This window comes from Rutilus rutilus (assembly GCF_951802725.1).
Source record: "Rutilus rutilus genome assembly, chromosome: 2".
Taxonomy (NCBI): Eukaryota; Metazoa; Chordata; class Actinopteri; order Cypriniformes; family Leuciscidae; genus Rutilus; species Rutilus rutilus.
Window position 1 is genome coordinate 44494949 of NC_140210.1, and position 23270 is coordinate 44518218.

General features: G+C 40.9%; 1 protein-coding gene across 1 annotated transcript in view; it reads left to right on the forward strand.

The window, feature by feature from the left end:
• The first annotated feature begins 760 nt into the window (after positions 1-760).
• LOC311286480 (NACHT, LRR and PYD domains-containing protein 3-like) overlaps positions 761-23270 on the forward strand; it is a 63683-nt gene continuing 41173 nt past the window's right edge. Inside the window, exons 1-3 of the mRNA XM_084402694.1 lie at positions 761-890; positions 1636-1728; positions 2022-2117. Coding sequence (XP_084258820.1) covers positions 1646-1728; positions 2022-2117 — 179 coding nt within the window. The 5' untranslated portion in view covers positions 761-890; positions 1636-1645. The remainder of the gene's footprint in view (positions 891-1635; positions 1729-2021; positions 2118-23270) is intronic.

Sequence of the window (23270 nt, forward strand, 5' to 3'; positions counted from 1 at the left end):
CACACCGTAAACAGGCCTTTATATGTAGCGGAAAAAACACCCAATCTGGCAACACCAGCCAGTGTCTCACCGCCGCATGCGTCATCAAAACAAAAAACCGCATGTAGGCGACAAAGCAGCGAGGAGGCGTCGTATGATCATTTAAACTAGTTTTATGAAGGTCGGTGAGAATTGGGAAAAATCTTACATTTCTGTGCAAACTTTGAAAGGAAAAGAAAATCCGCACTTGTTGAGCCTGCCTGGTATTTTCCAGGATTCCAGGATTCCTTTTTAGTAGGCTATGTACTGAAATGGAAAATTATTAAAATTGAAAAACATTTGCACCTTAAGGACTACTGACCTGTTTTTCTTTTAATAATTCCTCATTAAAAAACACCATTCAAGCAGTACGTTTTTAATAATTGCTGTCTGTGGTTCTATATGGGCAGTGGAAATATTTTTTGGGGGAAAATAGCTCGTAGCAACATATGGAAAAAAAGAACTATATGAACTAGTTCATTATTGGAACTGTGAACTTAGTTCAAAGTTTTGAAGTAGGCCTATGAATTATGAACTGAACTAGTTCATTTTAAAATTCGTGAACTGAACTTTGAAATAGTTCATGTAGAAAGTGAACTTTCCCAACACTCACGTGACCGCGTGGCGGTGAGATTGCCTACACTTTTTCACTCCTCCTCTCAGTCTCACCGCAGCGCATACATTTCAGGCAAGGCGTAAACAAGCTTACTGTTTCCTGATCGTCCGGGGCGGTACGTAGGCAACCTATAGTGGTACCCATAAGTGAAAGTTAAATCCATCCATTTTATGAAAACATCAAAAATCATTTACATTTTCTTAATGGAACATCAATGTAATCAGCATGACCTGTCCACAGATACATTTCCACACAGGTGAGTCTTACAGATACAGTTTAAGTAATCGCTTACATTTTAATTTTGCGTTTTTCTACATGCCGCTATGTCTCACTTCCTGGGCCATTTTGCTTTGGTAATAACATGATTGTCCATTAATTTTTATGTAATTCAAAATACATGGTTTAATGAATTTGCATTCAGATCGCCATTCGTGCTAGAAATGATAGGCTATAGCCTATAGACAAACAGTGTTTAACGATGTTGAGAAAATCTTCCTTTTAAAAACAATTGTTTTTATATAGTATATTGCATATATAGGCCTAGTATTTTATATTTTTAATAGTTCAATTTTTGTATTCAAATATTTATCTTACATCATAAACGGGAGTTTCAAAGAGTTGGTTTTCAAAGAGTTGGCACAAGTAGGCTACAGGAATACTGACTGTAAATAATGTAGTGCAGTGCGATGATGTTTGCTAGTTTAGGCCATTTTTTGCTATTTTGCTCTTACATTTATGCTCAAAACTTTGCCATGTAAAGATCTGGCAGGTAATACAAGTTTTGGGTTATTAGCTATGTGGTTTTACTGAGATACATTGAAGCTGTGTGATATCACCACAACCTTATGAAACCTCATATCTAGGATTTGGTCTTTTAGGTTAAGAATTAAAAGTTGGTAAAATTAGATTTTCATGCACGTGGCTCAATATCTTGATGTCCTGAAAATAATGTTAATTCATTTAGCATAAATATTCTAAATTCCATTCATGTTTTGTTTTAGTTAATTTAAGATGCAAAGATCACAGTCATCTGAAGCCAGATCGTCAATGGATCCTCCACTTAACTTTAGTGGACACACTGATCCTGGGTTTAGGTAAACACTTTAAGCCATTTATCTTGTTACATCTGTTGAAACTAAGAAGATTTTTCATCATTAATGCTGTAAAAAGGGACTAAAGTGACTGCATTTAATGCATTTCAGATGTTATTAGTTAAAAAGTTTTAATTAACATCCCACATATGTTGATGTGCACTTTCTGTAAAGTCTCCAACAGCAAAATACATATTAGTGGAATAATTCAGTCACCTGAATCTGTTCATTACAAAAGTAATGGATATACGAGTGTGTGAATTACATTCACTTGTTGTGTTCATCTGAATGCACAGACTGGACCCTCCAGACCCCAGCTGTGTGTCCATGAAGAGTGACTGGTCAATGGATCCTATAGTTAACTTTAGTGGACACACTGATCCTGTGTTTAGGTAAACACTTCACTAAACATCTACTGATTCTTCATGAGGTCTGTGATGAAATTAAAAATTATTATTTTATTTTGGGATGTTGTGAATTGCAAGGAAAATAAAACCGGTAGCAAATGCAATCATTGGGGTGAAGGGAATCATATACAGTACTTTATCATCCCTAATGTATCATGCATGTCTTCTTTGACTCCCAAACTAGTTTTGTGTTGAGCTCTAAAAACTCATCTATAATAAGTCACACACTGAGGTCCATCCCACATAGCAACACTAGGCTTGTTTGAGATGAGCAAAATCTGTGCAGAACCGATCACCAGTGATCACCGGTTAGAAATGTGTCCGAGTGTGGTCTGCAAGGTGGCCGTGTCAGGTTCTGCAGTTTCTCTCCACCGACTGCGCTGATAAAAGCACGAAACGACTTGCTGACGACACAGCTTAATGCTCATTGGTTTAAACAACCGTGATGTATTGTTCTCTTTTAAAATGTTTGATTTTAAAACTGTGATATATATATATATATATATATATATATATATATATATATATATACTGTATAAACATGTCTGTAATTAAAGTAAAAATGATTGATAAAGATGTCTTTCGAATAGAAATAAATAACAGTACTTTGGGTGTCTCGTTCATTATATTTATTTTCATATAAAAGCACAGAACTTAAATTATATTCAGTTTATTAGCAACACCGTGCACAAGCGTGAATCCCGCGATATCCGCCTTTGATCTCACAGGTGTCAGATCCTCTGCGAGAAGAGAGAACTGTCCATCTTGCCTACGCTTTTTTTATTTACTCCTCCCCTCAGTGCAGCCGCCTACATTTCAGGCGAGACAAGGCTCATCTCAAACAAGCCTATTGTGTAGGCTGAGATCTGGCCCACATCTGGCACATTTAAAATGATGATCTGGCACATGCAGCGTGGAATGACGGCCCTTGGGCGGCCCGCTCTTGTATGCCAGATTTAGGCCACAACCAGGCCATAGCAATGCCAGATGTCACCCAACAGCAAAGAAATATAGGGGTTTAACTCTTTTAGTTGTGCTCTTAACTCTTATTATATCTTTGTCTTTTTTGGCTGGTGTGACAGTGTGTTTGTTAAACAGATTTGCAGCAGCAAAGAAAGCTAAAGTTAAATGAGATCAGATAATGATGGTTACCTGTTGATGGTTTTATAATCATCATGATATAGTCTGATTCACTGACATTATTTGAATCTAACACCTTTGTTGTGCCATTAATACATTTACATTATAAACCCTATGTATGAAGGTAATATGATGTCATAAAGAATCGCATGCTCATGGTAAGATTTTTGAAAGTGTACATAAGTTTGCAAGCGTAAATTAAATTTGCATGCGCAAGAGAAGATTTGTAAAGGTGTAAAAAAGGTGCCTTTCAAGTGTAAGAAAAAACTATTTGCATCATTTTACTGTTATTTGTAAGTGTAATTCATGTATTGTGAAGCTGCAGCTTCATGCTGACGCAAATTAAATAGGATCTGTGTTCTTCTGACTCTCGATTTACTCTTATCTGATTGGTTCAATAAACACGTCAGTCGCCAGAACATATCTTTATCTTCATTTAGCTCAGAAACGTTATTGTTGCCGAACTGGTACTTTTAATGCACACATACATGTTAAATAAATAAATGAATAAATCATGATTGGTTAATAAGGTGTGCACCATTAAAGGTAGGGTAGGTAGGATTTGTCTAAAAAACTTATTTTCCAAATTTGTTTAAACTTTATTTATACATCAATACATAATTAAAATGTAAGTACTCTGAAAAAGAAAGTATAAAAATCGAGTGTCTGTAGACCTCTCACGACTGTTTTAAAGACAGCTCATTATTTCCATTCACTCCACCCCCTCCCTTCTGGGCTCCTTACAAAGCCACGCCCCCAAAACACATGAACGCGCGACTCCGACCGCTGAGCTGAAGACCCATTATTTACCTGAGATGAGCGGAGAGGAAGGAGCACAGTGCATGTAGTGACATCATGTCAGAATCACATGTAATAAAAAAATCTAATGCTAATTGCTTATGAATATAAACAAATAAGATGTATTTTAGTACTCACTATCAACCTAACATATTGATATTGGTAAAGTTTAAATTTAAAATATATTTTTTGATTCGCTAACGAGCTAGTTATATAAGCTAAAAACAGGTTGCATTGATACACTTTTTTAAAAAATACAATCAGTTACATTGTGATGAAGATGAATTTCGTGTAAGATTCATAATAACATATACAGTATGGTGTTCTGCATGTAGGGGTGGGAGATATTGACAAAAATGAAATCTCGATATTTTTTTCCAATATCTAGATATCGATATTCAGGCGATATTTTTGCCACCCTTCAAAGAAATGTGTGCAAACTGGCAAAGAAGGTCCAGTTGGTCTTTTGACTTGCTGCATTTGACCTATTATTGTAGGCTATTCACCTTATTCCGCCCCGCCCACTTTTAATACTTCGCGCTTCCGCATTTTGTCATCCGACTTCCGCTAAACTGACACGGCACATCCGGTAGCTATTTCAGTAGTTAGAAGATTGTTTATAGTTAGCCAAAACTTTATCAAAATGACAAATAACGTTAATACCGTAAATGTTTTAAATTGGGAGCACGGAGAAAACTTCGTACGACTATCAGTTGGTCTCACATTGTCTCATCCATCGTCATTGTTAATGTTACAGGTACCGGCTGGTATCATGTAAACGGCTTATATGCTCTTGCTCTGAAACAGGAGAAATAAATGAGACAGGGCAAAGTCTGCGTCTGTTTCTCATCTCGCTCAGCAGAAAGAGAGAGCCAAGAGGATTTATTACACAATCACAATTAAAATCCTACTTGGTTACAAACACACAATGTCTTCTCATGAAATAGTTTCAAAAATAAAATACAATCTGTCTTTTTTTCAACTTTCAGCAATTACTGAGATATCAATTGTATCTGATCAAATAAATCAAAATGATAATATCCACTGTTACCTTGTAAGTTGTCTCTTTTCAACTTAATATAAAACTTAGCTTATGCATATACACTTGCATATACGTTAATTCCTAAATGCATTTTCCATTTTCAATTAACAATAATTTTTACTCTTCCACAATGCATGAGCTGACAGACTTCTAACTTGTTTTTAACCCACTTTTAGAATTTATAACGTTTGGTTTGAACACTAGATTTTCACATATTACACAATATCATACATTTCAACACTATTTAACCTTACAAACATGTTCAAAGAACTAAAAATAAAACTCTTTTCGACGTGACTTTGGTAATCACAGATGACGTCACTGGGCGCGAACATACAACTGCTGCTATATACATAAATGTCCATATTTTCATAAAACAACCTTGTTACACGGACCTTGAAACATTTAGCGACATGTAAACATATTACATTTCAGTTATTTAATTTACTTTACAAATCTACCAACCTGAAACAGGAGAAATAAATGAGACAGGGCAAAGTCTGCGTCTGTTTCTCATCTCGCTCAGCAGAAAGAGAAAGACCGCAAAGCGGGACAAACTGACGTAACGCTGCGGAAGCACAATAAGCGCCACACTGCCCCCTGCTGACGAACTCCACAATTACTCCTGATTTTTATATAAAATATAATAGTGCAAATAAATGGTAGAAACAGGTTAACTACCCCTGAACAAAGTTCACAAACATTTCTTTTATAAAATTACAAAAACTACCACAAATGTGATAACAATTTACTGGGCATCACACGCTCCCTGACAAAAAAAAAATGGCTTCTGACATTTCCAAAAATCTTTATCTCAAAACTGTTTAACCCTTTTAACTCTTAACTTTGATTCTCAAATCTCTATTCAATGAACAAGCATAGTAGGTGAAATGTATGTGGCTGGAGCTTGGTAAGGATAAGGTAAGTATGGTGTCTGAGGGTAATGGAATGGATACGGATATGGCATACAATAAGGCGGTATGTATGGAAAGAGTGAGTGCGCAGGTGTAGTATGAGATGTTTTTATGACAGGTACATAAGGTGCTGTGTAACCAGTCATTGAATTAACTGTGGCGTGTGCCTGAACTGATGGTTCACCTAATGACTCATAAGTGAGGAAACGGCGTGGCCTTCTCTCACGAGCGGACCTTCTAAAGTCTGACTGAGTGTTTTCTACAGGAGGGGTCAAAGGTCGAACTTCTGAGTCAGAGTCTTGGTGTCCATTGTTTTCTTCTTCCTCCACAGGTTCAGTGCATGAAGGTAGGTTTTCATCACCGTTGTGTCTTGTCTCAGTAGGGTTTTGTAAGTGTTCAGGTACAGTATGACTTTCTCTTCTTACAGATGTCGGTCCTGACCCCCGAATCTCTGGATACCTGGTGCGTTGCTCCTGGTAGATAACAGGTCTTTCCTCTGCCCTTACAATTGGTCTCCTTAACCAGTATCCCGAGCCAGAATCATCATCTGAATCATTTTCACTGTCATCACTCATGTCTGCTTGTCTTTGAGTGTCTGTCATTCTCTCTTGGTTTTGTCTGTTATGTGTTTTCTTCTCAGGGATAGGTCTGGTGTCAGATGGAGTGACATCGACAGGTAAGTCGTTCACCAGCAACAGGAGATTACGGTGCAGTGTCCTGCTTTTCTGTTTGTTTCCAGTTTCAGGGCAGACAACGTACACTGGATTCTCGCCAAGTTGACGTTCGACTATGTATATAGTCTTCTCCCAGTACGCCCTTAGTTTCCCTGGTCCTCCACGTTCACTAAGGTTACGGACCAGAACTCTGTCCCCTGGTTGCAGTCCCACCCCTCTTGTCTTCTTGTCATACGTCACTTTTCCCCTTGCACTGGACTTTCTACTATTCTCGCTAGCAATGCGGTAGGCTTCTGTCATCCTTTCAGCCCATTTCTCTGCAAACCCTCTAGGTGAGTATGGTTCCCTTTCTCCAACCAATCCAAACAGCAAGTCGACTGGGAGATGTGGGTGACGGCCGTAGAGGAGGAAAAACGGTGAGTAGCCGGTTGACTCATGTCTGGTGCAATTGTATGCGTGTATAACATGCGGGAGGTGATCCTTCCACCGTAGTTTCTCACTATCAGTCAATGTTCTTAACATCTGGAGGATGGTACGGTTCAACCGCTCAGCTGGGTTGCCTTGTGGGTGGTAGGGCGACGTCCGCGAGTGGCCAACCCCTGAAAAATGCTGCAATGATTGGAACAGTTTGTTTTCAAATTCACGACCCTGGTCATGATGTAGTTTGGATGGATATCCCAACCGGGGTATGAAATCATTGAAGATGCGCTCAGCAGCTGTTTTCCCGCTCTTGTTCTTCGTGGGGTATGCCTGAGCAAATCTAGTGAAGTGGTCAATTACTACTAGGATATATTCATATCCCCCACAACTGGTTTCCAGATGCAAGTAATCAATACACACAAGCTCTAAAGGGAAATTAGATGTGATGCTGCCCATAGGAGCTCGAGTGTGTGTTGTGGGTTTCTTAGATCTGATACAGGGACATCTTTGGGTGACATGGTCTTCGATTTCTTTCGCCATAAAGGGCCAGTAAAACCTTTCCCGAGCAAGATGGAGTACTCTTTCTGTGCCTACATGACCCATCTCATTGTGTAGGTACTTCAGAGCTATTGACCTGTGTTTCAGAGGGAGAACTAACTGCTTGTGCTGGGTCGTCCTTCTGTACAGCAGACCGTCTTCAAGGTGCAACTTACTCCACTCATGCAGCAGCTTTCGGGTGGCTCCACTTACAGTTTGGCGTATGTCATCCGTCAGTTTTGTGTTTGACTCCTTTAATTCAATAATCTTGCCTATTGCTTGATCCTCTCTTTGAGCTTTAACAAGATCATCATGGCTGATAGTTGGCAGGTGGCAATGAGGTTGCATAGGATCCGGGGAACGCATGTTAAGTGCTGCAAACCAGGCCACATCCTTCCGTTCTGCTGCCTGACTCCCATCCCATGTAGCACGTACTGCATCGTTCGAGAGCTCCTCTGTACAAACCACCTCATATTTCCCCATGTCCAACGGGAGCCGAGACAGTGTGTCTGCATCTCCATTTGATTTTCCAGGCCTATACTTTATGTTGAACCGGAAGTCTGATAGTTCTCCCACCCACCGATGACCAACAGCGTTGAGTTTTGCTGTACTCATGATATAGGTCAGGGGGTTGTTGTCCGTGTACACAGTGAAATGGGGAGCGTAGTACAGGTAGTCCCGGAACTTTTCACACACAGCCCATTTCAGTGCGAGGAACTCCAGTTTTCCACTGTGCAGATGATAGTTACGTTCAGCCGGTGTCAAAGTCCTCGAGCCATAGCCAATGACTCTCAGCTTTCCATTCTGGCGCTGATAGAGGACAGCCCCCAGGCCCTGGTCTGAGGCGTCTGTATGCAGCGTGAAAGGTAGGTTGAAGTCAGGATAGGCTAAAACAGGTGGAGTTATAAGGAGATCTACCAGTTGCTCTAAGGCTTCCTGATGTTGAGGAGTCCAGTCAACAGGCTCTCGGGAAGGCAGCTGCGGGCGTTTGGTGGTTTTCCCACGTTTTGGAATCTGGGCTTTCCCTGGCTTGATTTGGAGCAACTCATAGATTGGCTTTGCGATTCTGGAAAAATCCTGTATGTATGAGCGATAATATCCTAAGAAACCCGTCAGTTTCCTTACCTCACCAACTGTCTGTGGTGTCTTGCTTGTCAAGGTTTTGACTGCTTCAAAGTCCCTTGGGTCTATCTTGACACCATCAGCTGACACAAGGCGCCCGACGTACCTGACTTCTTGTCTGAACAGTTCACATTTTTCAGGCCTCAGTTTTACTCCGTGTTGTTGAAGAGTCTGGAGTACTTTACGGAGAGCCTCCACATGCTCATCGAATGTTCTGGCATAACAGAGCACGTCATCCAGATATGGGATGCAGCATTCATCCCTGAGTGTGCCTAGCACCTCCTCCATGCTCCGCTGGAATGCTGCTGGGGCGTTTGAGAGTCCGAATGGGATACGGACCCATTCGTAGAGGCCCCACGGGGTGATGAAGGCAGTCAAGTGACGTGAACCCTCAGCGATGAAACCCTGATGGTAAGCTTTTCCCTGGTCGAGGATGCTAAACCAGTTATAGCCCCCCAGTGTATCTGTCAGGTCTTGGATTCTGGGCAGCGGATGTCGATCAGGTACAGTCTTTTTGTTCAGGAGGCGATAATCAATACAAAGCCGTAGGCTGCCATCTTTCTTCCTAACACAGACAACTGGGGCAGCATATGGGGACTTGGACTTGACTATCCATCCTTTCATCAGCAACTCCTGCACGTATTCCTTTACCTCTTTAAACAGTGGCTTCGGGACTGCTGAGTATGCTCTCTGTACAGGGATTTCATCTGTGAGGGTGATCGACATTTGTAGGCTTGGTAAACATCCAATATCGTTGCTGTCACGTGCGAAAGCTCCGGCTTCTTCACACAGCATTTTGTTGACTTTTTCCCTTTGTGTCTCATCAAGGTGACTGAGGTCGATGGAAGGTTGCCATGACGATGGACGGGCGTCCACAGGTGTTGATACAGCACTGTTGACAGTCACTGTGGGCTTGGGTGTTTCAGGTGAGTCTATGGCAGTCACTTTTTCAACGCAGTGGATGCTACCAAGTGCTGTCTTTCTCGGCAGAGTTACTGTATGTTTAGTGTTGTTACCCACGGGTACAGCTACATAGGGTTTTCTTGAATTTTGTACCTCCAACAGACCTTCACCCACGTCCAGTTCTGTCACTTGCACATTGTTGTCATCAGGCTCAAATAGGAAAACTGTGTCAGATGTACTCATGTGAGGAGGAAGTTGGCACTTGACCCAGGCTACCTGACCTGCTGGGATAACAATGTCCTGTCTGCCTGTCCGTAGGCGCCCGCACTGCACAGAGGGTTTGCTGGCTTGGATGAAGCTCACCATTAGCTCTGCCTTCTCTGCTGGTATACACAAGGCATTACAGAGTAGGACGACGAGGGTTGAAATCAGCTTTTCAGGTTGTTCTTGTATCATCTCTTCCAGCACGTTGAAACCTAGCAGTGGTCTCTCCAGAGCGATAAGAAAAGGCACAGTGATTGACAGATTAGGGTCTTCATTCCCCATCAAATTGACTGTAAGAGCAACCCAGCCATCAAACGGGAGGACTTCACCGTTCACTGCATACACCCGCAACTCGTCTTCGTCACCAATTATGTCACTGAGTGGTCTAACAGGAGTGTCAGGTAGATATTTACTCTTCCAGTCTCTATCAATCATACTGACTTGAGCCCCAGTGTCTAGCAGAGCACTGACTGCTAATCCATTTAGGTTACAATGGGTGAGAGCTCTCCTTCCAATGAGTTTGGCTAGGCGTTCCCTTTTGCTGTGAGGTAAGTCATGAGTGAATGGATTGGTTGTCTTGTTTGGTTGTTTCTGTCTCTTTTCCGTTATTTTGTCTTTTGTTTGAGTGTTTGAGTCTTTTGGTGGATCAGTATGACAAGTGTCAGGTTGGGACGGTTGCTGAGACCCGGTCACTGTTTGTCCCTCGGCAGGGACCGGCTCCAGTTTCCCTGACGTGGTGGTCTCTTTAAACAGCCTACTGCCCGGTGGCCTTCTTCACCACAGAGGAAACAGTGAGGGCAGTCGGGACGATTTTGCTCCACACACTTGTCACAGCCATATGGTTTCTCTCTCCTGCGGTCTCCTCTGCCTTTCCCATTGTGGTTGAACTGTCCTGCCACCTGTGTCTGCATTGATTGTCTCATGAACTCAACCGTACTTGTAAGCTGTTCAAGTTTTTCTGTTAACTGCTGGATCACATCTGTTTTTGGCACCTTCTCCTTTACACTAGGACACTGTGCAGCGTTGACTTCAGACTGAGCACTGTGCACAGTTGTTAGTTTTTGGCGGGTGGCGGGACCTAGCCTTCGCTGCCTTTCACTTTCATCACACATCACTTTCTTCATCTGTTTTAAGATTGCCTCATCTGATACTCGTGTCCACAAGCAATGGCTTCAGCTCTCTGCGAACGTCTTCATGTTTATGACCTAAGCCCTGATACACGGTGTGGAGAAACACATCCTGCACTGTGCTTGCACTGTACTTAACATCTGTGTCAGCATGTTTGGAGGACAGCATGATCTTCTGCCTAAGTCCTATGGCTCTGTACAGGAACTGTTGGGGTGTCTCATTGTCTTTTTGTTTGGTGCACATGAGCTCCTGGAACAGCTCGGTGTTACTTTGCTCACCCAGGTGGGAGTGAAGGAAGGCTTTTAGCTCTTCTACAGTCAGATCATCCTTATTCATCAACATGTCTTTAAAAGTTCCTGGCTTGATGACTTTGAGGACGGCTCTTACAACCTCTGCATCACTGAACTGTTCCTTTAAACCGTCTTCCATCTGCCGACAGACACTGTTATAGCTGAGATCTGACCCCTGGTCCCCAATCTGACCCCCCTGGATCTTCAGTTCCCTGCGATGAAGGTAAGACAACTCTCTTAAGGAGAGCAACTTGTCATGTGTTAATGGTGTCGAGTGTTCATTTGAACCTCTGGTACCTGCTACATTACTACTCTGTGTGGTGAGTCCTATCTTTACAGATGACTGAGGTACAGACTGTGGAGTGGGTGTGTGTTTGTACTGCATAATTTTCTTACTCAGCTCCTCATAACTAGTAAGCATTTTCTGCAGCTCTGTATCATGTGCGTCACTAGCCGTAGAGGGTGTCATGTGGGTTGCACTAGCAATCCCAAAATCAGTAGCATCACTTTCATCAGTTGGGTTAACATTATCCTTAACATGACTTACATCCCCACTGCCCGATACATCAATTGCTACTGCAACTTGTGAAGTACGACCCTGAATAACTGTGTCGATTACCTCCCTTAAGTTTAATAGATGTGCCATCCCAGAATCCTCTAACTCTAGTAAAGGCCCACTGGACATGAAACTGCAAATGTACTCAAAACAACCCTCCTCATCTGTAGGATTGACGCGAGACTCATCTGTTTCTGGCACTGCACCCACTGACTTGGCAATCTGGAACAGTTCATCTACGGAAAGAGTGAGCAGGGTCTTTTTGATGTCCCACACCAACCTTTTCCTCTCACTATCCGCCATAACTGCGTCCCAATTCCACGCACTTGGTAACAAAAGTCCAGGAGTACAATTCACGCGCTGTCCTTGACGAGTGGTGGTTTCAGCACTGCAGAGTCATCATTCGTTGTTCATTACCGGTAACCTCTTCATTAGTAGACAGGATCGATGATATCTGGAAATCTTTTTCACTGGCTGTAGCTCGCTGGTTGCATCAGGTCACTTTTGGTCCAAGGTTGCAGTATCACTGGATCAGCTTCCGGCCACAAGGTGGGAGTGATCCCGGACGACGAGCCCCCAATAAACTGTTACAGGTACCGGCTGGTATCATGTAAACGGCTTATATGCTCTTGCTCTGAAACAGGAGAAATAAATGAGACAGGGCAAAGTCTGCGTCTGTTTCTCATCTCGCTCAGCAGAAAGAGAGAGCCAAGAGGATTTATTACACAATCACAATTAAAATCCTACTTGGTTACAAACACACAATGTCTTCTCATGAAATAGTTTCAAAAATAAAATACAATCTGTCTTTTTTTTCAACTTTCAGCAATTACTGAGATATAAATTGTATCTGATCAAATAAATCAAAATGATAATATCCACTGTTACCTTGTAAGTTGTCTCTTTCAACTTAATATAAAACTTAGCTTATGCATATACACTTGCATATACGTTAATTCCTAAATGCATTTTCCATTTTCAATTAACAATAATTTTTACTCTTCCACAATGCATGAGCTGACAGACTTCTAACTTGTTTTTAACCCACTTTTACAATTTATAACGTTTGGTTTGAACACTAGATTTTCACATATTACACAATATCATACATTTCAACACTATTTAACCTTACAAACATGTTCAAAGAACTAAAAATAAAACTCTTTTCGACGTGACTTTGGTAATCACAGATGACGTCACTGGGCGCGAACATACAACTGCTGCTATATATACATAAATGTCCATATTTTCATAAAACAACCTTGTTACACGGACCTTGAAACATTTAGCGACATGTAAACATATTACATTTCAGTTATTTAATTTACTTTACAAATCTACCAACCTGAAACAGGAGAAATAAATGAGACAGGGCAAAGTCTGCGTCTGTTTCTCATCTCGCTCAGCAGAAAGAGAAAGACCGCAAAGCGGGACAAACTGACGTAACGCTGCGGAAGCACAATAAGCGCCACACTGCCCCCTGCTGACGAACTCCACAATTACTCCTGATTTTTATATAAAATATAATAGTGCAAATAAATGGTAGAAACAGGTTAACTACCCCTGAACAAAGTTCACAAACATTTCTTTTATAAAATTACAAAAACTACCACAAATGTGATAACAATTTACTGGGCATCACATTAACGTGGCCAGGTAACTTATGGGAATATTTAACTACGTCCTGTCAGAAGGAGTTGATGGAGCAGCAATGAAAAATTATTTGTAAATAATAAGGAATGAGAATTTAGGGTTAAGGATAGGAGATTAGGTAATTGGTTAAATATGAACGATTAAATAAGTTGTATAAAATCAGTTGTAAGAAGTGTTTGATGTTTTCAGGAAGCTAGAGACACCTACTGACCTTCATTAAATTTCACCATTTAAATTTCATAAGTAATAAACCAAGATGGTATTCATTTGCAAACTTGACGTGACTTATTCCTTCTAACTAGAAGACTTAATTCATTTAACTTTTAAGGGGAATCTACAAAGCTCACATTATATTATTTTATAATAAATGACTGACAGGTAAAATCTGGTCACATTGTAAAGGTTTATAAAAATAACTTCATAACAGGTAACATCTGGGCACATTGTAAAGGTTTATAAAAATAACTTCATAACAGGTAACATCTGGGCACATTGTAAAGGTTTATACAAATAACTTCATAACAGGTAACATCTGGGCACATTGTAAAGGTTTATACAAATAACTATTCATAACAGGTAACATCTGGGCACATTGTAAAGGTTTATATACAAATAACTATCCATAACAGGTAACATCTGTTTTACAAGATTCACAAGGAGGACAAGTTTCACCTTCCTTTCATTGAGGAGATCAGTAATTAAATTAATTATGCGATAACTTAAATTAGATTTAAAATTATATAACCTACATATGTGTTTCAAATTCTTTTTGTAACAAGAAAACATCCCTTCAACTTGCGAAAGTGAACATCAGTGTTTTACTGTATATAAGACGTGTTATTTTAACATCAGTGTAAACCACGGGGTTCAGGTTATCCTACATTAGGTCTATTTAACAACAGAAACTGAATCAAATGTAAAAGTAAAACACTGCTTAGTTTTTCACTGTATGAATTATATAAACTGATTAAAACTTATTAAAGCTAAAATAAATTATGCATATTGCGATATATACATTTGTGATATTTTGATATATTGTGCTCTACATGTGTTTGGAAACTGCTCTGTGAAACACTTCTCCATGATGTCAAGCAATGCGAAATCACCTTGCTTACAATGGACTGAGAAACACCAAACCTTTCAGCAAGATCACCCTGCAATAAATGAAAGGGTTAGTTCATCCAAAAATGAAAATTATGTCAGTAATTACTCACCCTTACGTTTTTCCAACCCCGTAACTGACAGAGTTTTCATTTTTGGGTGAACTAACCCTTTAAGATGCAGCTTCATCAGAGTCATCAGGAGCTGATACCAAGTGTGTAGCTGAAAGCTGTTGGTGTATCAATTGGTAAGGTGCTCGGCAACTGAATGGAATGCATCCAATGTCGACCCTGTGTAGAGCTGACAAAGGTGGTCGTTTCTCAGCAGAGTTATGTAGTATGGCACTGGCTCAACGCATTGTGTTCCCATTTCAGATGTAGGTGGCTTCAGGTTGAGTTGAGATTTTGGAGCGTAGTTGTGGTCAGAGACAGATGGATCCTCCCATTGTGTTTCTGCATCACAGGTCTGGGGCATGTGGCTGTGATCATCCTCACAGTTGTCCACTGCAACACTGACGTCATCGATGATCTATGGAAATAATATAACCATAAACATTTTTACATTAGTACAAATATAGACTTAAAATAGATTTAAATAGTACTTTTTAAAATTAGATTTAAATTAGTACTTAAAATGTTCATTTAAATTAGTACTTAAAATGTTCATTTAAATTAGTACTTAAAATGTAGATTTAAATTAGTACTTAAAATGAGAATTAATTAATTTATGATGGCACTCATACTTAGAACAGTGTGAAAGATGCATTAAAAACGAGACAGTATACACACAATCTCCTAACTCTATGTAGGTCAATATCTGAATAAGAGATGTAGCTAGCTGGCCTCCTTACAGGAATAATGTGAGCTATTGTAAGACTGTAATGTACCATAATATATTGTACTATCGTGAATATGATAACAAGCACATAGATAGGTAAGTTAGCTTACCTGAATCTGACAACCTGTTCAGCACCCGTCGGGACTTTTTTACCAGAACATCGTAGCCGAGGCATTTCTCGGGGTAAGGGTGTTCGTTCGTCAGTCTGCTCCCTGTCCATAAAATGGTACGAACACACATAACACACATGGTACGATTGTGTTGGGAATGTTACTTTAAAAAAGTAATTAGTTATAGTTACTCACTACTTGTTCCAAAAAGTAACTGAGTTAGTAACTGAATTACTTTATAATAAAAGTAACTCGTTACCAGGGAAAGTAACTATTTGCGTTACTGTAAAAAAAAAAAATTGCTATATGTCAAAGAATTTGGATTTTTTTGAGCAGTTTTCACAAGTCAGTTGAAATGAGTAGAACAGACAGGTGTTTGTACATAACTTTCAATATTTATTGCACGTCGGCAGACAGCAAGAGGTTTATCCTGCACTTCAAGCATTATCTTTGTAAGAAAAGTAAACAGTTATAAAGTTGTAAACACCATATAAAGTGCATTTAACTCTAGCAAATTAAATCAACCTCTCTCAACTTTTTATTAAAAGTTTTATTAATAAAGTAAAGGCATTGAACCAGTTTATTTATAGTGCACTGACTGTGCACATTATATAACATTATATATGTTTTATATAATTAGTTTATTAATTAAATTAATAAAAAGACAAAAAGACCTTGAGATACGTTTGGTTATTGTACCTGAATGAATTGAAAATTAATTTGCTAAATTTCAGATTAATATATTTGTTTTCCTTAAAATGTTAATTAGCAGTAACTTAAACACTTTGCAGTTTGAATGTCCTGCATAAACAAAATTACGGATTATGTTTTTATGTTTCCACTGTTCGATCGCGTCCGCGCCCACACACACACACGCACGCACACAAATGTAAACACTTTGCGACTTTTCGATCGCGCCCGCGCCTCTCTTTCTCTTTCTCTTTCTCTCTCTCTCACACACACACACACACACACACAAATGTAAACACTTTGCAACTTTTCGATCGCGCCCGCGCCTCTCTCTCTCTCTCTCGGTTCAATACGAATACATGTACCGTTCCACCCCTAGTTCTTGCCTTTGACCTAAATTAATTTGAAGTAGTGCTTATATCTCCACCTTGAAAATGCCAACTTTTCATCGGATTGCTCCTGACTCGCCATCTCTGCTGCTTCTTCGAATCTCTGTTTAGCGGGTGTGTGTGTGTGTGTGTGTGTGTGTGTGTGGCGCGTGTGCTGGCATGTGTGTAAAAACACTGGCTCTGATTGGCTACCATGAAACACATGGCTCTGCCTTAGCCAATCATAATCGCTTACCTCGTTATTAACCCACCTCCTCACTAGCTGTGCGAGCCAGGGGTGCGTTCGGATTAAACAGTTTATTCAATCAATGCATAGTAACGCACCGACTTTAACGTCCAGTAATGTAAACGGCGTTGTAACGACGGGAAAAGTAATTAGTTAGATTACCCCGTTACTGAAAAAATAACGTCGTTACCTAACGCCGTTCTTTTAAACGGCGTTATTCCAAACACTGACCACTGGGTACGAACACACAGCGCTTAGGTGAGCACTTCAAGTTTAGCGCCTTCCGCCATTGCCTAAGGTGCTCCTCGTGTAAATCGTAAAGTACACCACAACATTCCGATCGCTTTAGCCTACATTGTGTTCGAAACACCGTTGGTTAAATTGTTCTATCCTCTTAATCCAATTGTTATGGTAGCCCCTAACTGAGCATATAATACTTTACATATTTTACCGTTACAACTATAGAATTACACTAGAAACTAGCGTAGGTCCTTTCAGCCGGAAGTTGAAGTCCCGCTTAGCCGGAAGTAAGATGACAAAATGAGCGTAATGGCGTCGCCCTTGTTGTCATGGAAAATAAGGTGAATTGAAAAAAACAATAAAGGAGCTAACTAAACAGAATCTTTGGCAGCCCCTACTTTTTCCACTTACAAAAAAAAAAATAACTTAACTAGGCACTTCTTGCAACAGTGATTATTAAATCAAACAACAATATTGTTGATGATCAATTCAAAGTAAAAAAAAAACATTTTCAAAATGGTATAAATCCATCCATTTTTTCCCCAAAACGCTATAAATCCATAACATTTTTTTTTTCAAAAATGTATGGTTTGTCTTTTTAAAAACGTCTTTTGTCTTTTATTTTTCGTGTTTGCATTTATGGGGAAAAAACAATATTACGTGACAGTTCTCCATTATGGACGCGAGCGCTCTGAAAAGCGGAACTAAGACTTTCAAACTTTCACAGAGACCTCAAAACAGAAAGCACAAAGCCTTTCTTTAAAACGAATTTCGTTTTGAATTAATTGTATCTTAATTTTAAGATTTTTTTCATTAACCAATTTACTGGATTAAATTAAATACATAAAAATAAATATAGGCTATCAATCACAACATAAGGTGCTTGAACTGGAGATTATATCATCATGAACCGAACCGTAGCCTCGCCTCACAGGCCTAAAAAATTTGAAATATATTTACAGAAAGCTGGTTCTAAACAAAACCATCAAAAACAAAATAAAACTATGTAGCCTAATAAATGTGCATTTCTCTGGTGCGTTCACTAGCCTACTGCGAAGTCTATCGAAGATCGAAGTCTATCGTCAACTTCATCTTTGCAGCCGACACAGAAATTAATAAACAATTAAAATGTCTTATTGCAATATTTTACATATTCATAATCATTACTTTTGCTGGTTCTTTGAGGCAGCTTTTTAGGTTTATGGCGTTTTGGAAAAGAGCTCTTCACGTACAAACACCGTTTCACCAAGACACAGCGGCCCTTCAGCACATAAGAACAAAAAGAGAAAAAGCATGGACTTACTAATTACGAAACTTTGATGTGGTTGAACAGGTGAAACTGTCACAAACTCCTCTGCAACTCAAACCTTCTCAGTACGAGTTATGAAGGAAGAGAACAGCATTACAGTTTTCAGCGCGTCCTCCTCTGACTGCTGTGTTGTGACTGGAAAAGTGCGTGCAGGAGCACATGCGCAAAACGTAGGTTTGTAAAATGTCCTGTTGTAAAATAAAAATAATTTTAGGGCGAAGCAGAGGAGGTCGTGAGAGGCCGTGGCGTGCAACTAGGGTCCGAGGAAGTAGAGGCCGAGGACGGGGTGGTCGCTGGAAAGCCACGCTGATATTGACAGTTTGACACGCGTTTTATTTCTTTGTTTATCCAAAGACTTTTTGTTCATTACCTTTTCTTGTACTGTCTTCTTTTTTTGCCTTGTTTGCCTTCGCTAACTGCATGCCGGTAATGTGAATTTTGATTGCTCTTTCTCTGCCACTGTTTTGCTATTCCTAGGTTCCATGCCTCTTGAATTCCTCAAATCAAACGTGCGCGCGCAAGTGGGCAGATCCCGTGGCTAAAGGGTGGTTGCCATGGTTGCGAGAGAGTGACAGTTGCCTAAGCCAATCCTTTGTTTCGTCCCGAATGGAAATAATGAGCTGTGTTTAATGCAGATTAAACGGTCTAGAGTCACTTGATTTTTATACTCTTTTTTTCAGAGTACTTACATTTTAATTATGTATTGATATATATAGAAAGTTTAAACAAATTTGGATTTTTTGTTTTTATAAAATCCTACCTACCCTGCCTTTTTTATACTTGACGCGCTCGCCGTTGTACTATTCTTTGAAACGACAGGGGGCGACTCGAGTAATTGTCCTTGAACCATCAGGAATCAGCAGTGAGAAGAAGAAAGCTATACACACGTGACAATGTTTATTTTAGTACACCACCACCAATACCACACTACAAAAAGAATCGTGTAAAACCCAGTAAACCCTGAGATTATTACTCGTGACAATAAAACAAAATATATGGATATGAGAATGTGTATACAATATAACTATTAACAATCTCTTACATATTTTCTAATTTCACTAAACATTTCATTAAGTTTCGTGAAATTTTTTATTAAACATGGACCTTTATGTCCATTAAAAATACTTTTTATGCTATTGTATGCTAATTTTTTTAATGTAAGCAACTCATTTAGACGTGCAAACTGGGTGCCGGTGTGGTGAGAAGTTCGAGCTCGGCCAGATTCGGCTCGAAGTCGTTCATCTTCGGATGCGGCGCCGCGCGCGTTGTTACAAAAAATGTTGCGCACACCGCCAGGCGAAATTGGGTCTTGCGAACCCAACGCGCACGACCGCCCACACCGCATTGACGTCATTTTTGCCGTGCGCACCTTCGCGCTCGTGTGGACGAGTCGAGTATAAAGCCTTGTTTATACTTTCGCCTGGCTCCGCAGCGCGAGTCTCGGACGCGTCGAGTATAAACCATGGCTTTAGGCTGCCTATATCGGTTCATACTGAATTTCGAGCTGGTGTGTAAAGAAAGAAAATGTCTGTGTATTCAGTGCATGTATCCTGCTCATCATCATCCAAGATGGCGCCGGTGTGTTTGGCTGGCCGTCTGTCACTCTCTTTGCTTTTCTTAGTTTTATTGATTTTTGGCCTTGATATTTTTGAGATCAAGTCAACGTTGGTGTATGATCGCCAAACTCTTTTGAATCTAAGGTTCCATGTCAAAGATGTGCTTACCTTTGATAATGGAGGAGAAAAAATATGGCCCCCGTTTCTCTCTGAAATCCCAACTGACCTGAGCCGGGTCCCGGTGCTTGCTTCCAGGAGGAGACGTCGCCGCCGCGGCACCCGAAGCGGACGACTGGTAAAGCTGAAGATCCGCCTTAAGAATTCGTATACTTCCCGGCCAGTGTGTGGATTATTTCCCGGCATGTTCATACCACTACGCCTGCTGGATCCGATGGATGCCTGCCTGGTACCTGTCAGCGTGGATGTGCTAGTCCAGCCCCACCCATGTCCTTCCAGGCTCAACCGTCGCGGTGTGAATCCGGGAAACCTTCGCCCGTTGTGTCGTGCTCCCCCATCGGCTAAAGCCCCCGCTCCTACTCCGGCCAGGGTTGGCCTGGTTAACGCTCGATCGCTGGCCAATAAATCCTTTATTCTTAAGGATTTCTTTTGCTCCTATGATCTGGACTTTCTCTGTATTACAGAGACGTGGCTGAATGTGGGTGAGTCGTGCGCCCTGTTGGAACTTTTACCAGCGGATTGCTGCTTCTTTAATACACCACGAACATCAGATCGCGGAGGAGGAACGGCAGCGGTTTTCAAAAAATTTTTTAAATGTAAACGGTACGTTCAGCAATCCTCTTTCACCACCTTTGAGCTAACTTCTTTTGAGGTGGGTTGTTCTGATCCGGTACTATGTGCCGTTATTTACCGCCCGCCTAAATACAATAAGGATTTTATTGCTGATTTCTCTGAATTCATGGCCGATATCCTGACTAGTTATGAACATGTTCTTATCGTTGGTGATTTTAACATACACGTATGTTGCCCTGGTAAACCATTGGTAACTGAGTTTTTATCCCTGATTGATGCTTTTAATCTGACACAGTCTCTACGTACAATTACACACGAAAAAGGACACACTTTAGATCTAGTTCTGTCTTACCCCTCATTTACACCGCACACGTCTGCGGCGCATTACGGCTGCGACACGGCTACCGGAGCTGATCGCGCCCATTCTAGTCAATGCTTGTGTTTACACCGGCCGCGACGCGGCGCGTTTCAGAAGCTTCCCAGAAGCGGCTCTCCGCGCCGCTTCGCTAAATATAGGCGCCTAGTCTATTTTTGACGGACGCGCGTCCAAGTCGCACCGGAAATACAAAATAAAAGTAAAGAAAACATTGTCAAATTCAAAATAAACACCCTGTGCAAACTCCCAAACTTATTACACACCAATATCCTTGGTAGAAACCATAGACTGTGGTAGAAACCCAAAAATCAAGAAAAACCACGTTGGACAGGCAAATCACGTGGTCTCGCGCATCTAGTCGCTCCGCTTCTGAAATGCTCCTGGTGTGAGTTGGCACCGCGTGGAGGACGGAATAAAACCTTGTCGCAGACGTAATGCACCGCACACGTGTGCAGTGTAAATGAGGGGTTACGGTATGCCTGTGTTAAACCTAGAGACACACGACGCTGTATTTTCTGATCATATGCCTGTGACATTTGAGACTGTATTTGCCCGTGCTGTGATCAAAACTCCCGCGCCTGCACGGAGCTATCGGATTATTAACCCCTCCACTGCCACGCAGTTCTCCATGGCTTTTGACCAGCTCTGCCCTCCTGACATGACTGATGTCCAGGAGCTCAGTACCTGGCTCCACTCTTCCTGTAAAGCTGTCCTGGACTCTGTGGCTCCATTAAAGGTCATGCAAACCAGATCTAAACCTGAACTCTGGTTTAATGCCGGGACTTGAGCTGTCAGACAGGAATGTCGCAGAGCTGAGCGTAAGTGGAAAACAGATAAACTGCAAGTGTCTTTTCAGATTTTTAAAGATTGCTGGCGAAACTACCAGAATGCTGTTAAAGAGGCTAAAAAAGAGTATTTCTCTAATATTATTTCATCTCACGCCCAGAATCCACGAATGCTTTTTAGTACCATTGACTCTCTTTTTAACGCTCCACAAACTGCTGGTTTGGAATCCTCTACTGAACTGTGTAACAATTTTATGCAGTTTTTTATTGATAAGGTCGCCTCTGCGAGGGCTCTGTTTGTGTTGCTTGCCCTGTTGCTTTTAATCAATTTGAGCCTGTGACGCTATCACACTTGAAGGATGTGGTTGCTCATATTAAGCCTTCTGGCTCTCCATGTGATGCTCTCCCACCACGGTTGTTCAGAGAAGTTTTTCTCACTATTTGGTACAGGGTACTTGCTATTGTAAATGGTAGCCTGTCATCCGGTGTGGTTCCTGCAGATTTCAAGCATGCTGTAGTGACACCCCTGATAAAGAAACCTGGTTTAGATCCTACTGTGCTGAATAATTTTAGGCCAATATCCAAGCTCCCATTTGTATCTAAAATCTTGGAGAAAATTGTGTATTTACAACTAAAGTCTTTTCTTGATGAGCAGGGTTTATTAGAGATCTTTCAATCTGGATTTAAATCCCTACACAGCACGGAGTCAGCACTGCTGAAGGTTTGCAATGACATCCTCTTGGCATGCGACTCCAGTAATAACATAATCCTGGTCCTGCTGGACCTTACCGCTGCCTTTGATACTGTAGACCACAGCATTTTAATCTCACGGTTACAGCACCAAGTAGGCCTCTGTGGCACTGTCCTGGAGTGGTTTAGATCCTACCTGTCTGACAGAACATTTCATGTTAAAATGGCTGAGTTTGAATCCCGCCCTGCTCCGCTGTCATGTGGTGTTCCCCAGGGTTCAATTTTAGGTCCCTTGCTTTTTTCATTGTATCTGCTTCCTTTTGGGTCTATTCTTAGAAAACATGGTATCTCTTTTCATTGTTATGCAGACGACTGCCAGATTTATGTACCCTTTAAGCGACATGACACCTGTTCAATTATACCTCTTTTAGCATGTCTGGAGGATATTAAAGCATGGATGGCCTTAAACTTTTTAAATTTTAATGAAAAGAAAACAGAGGTGATAATGTTTGGACCTGGTGGCTCATGTGAGACCCCCCCTGTTGAGCTGGGTCCTCTAGCCTCGTATCTTAAACCCACAGTTTTAAATCTTGGTTTTAGACTGGACAGTGATTTTAAACTGGACAGCCAAATCAACG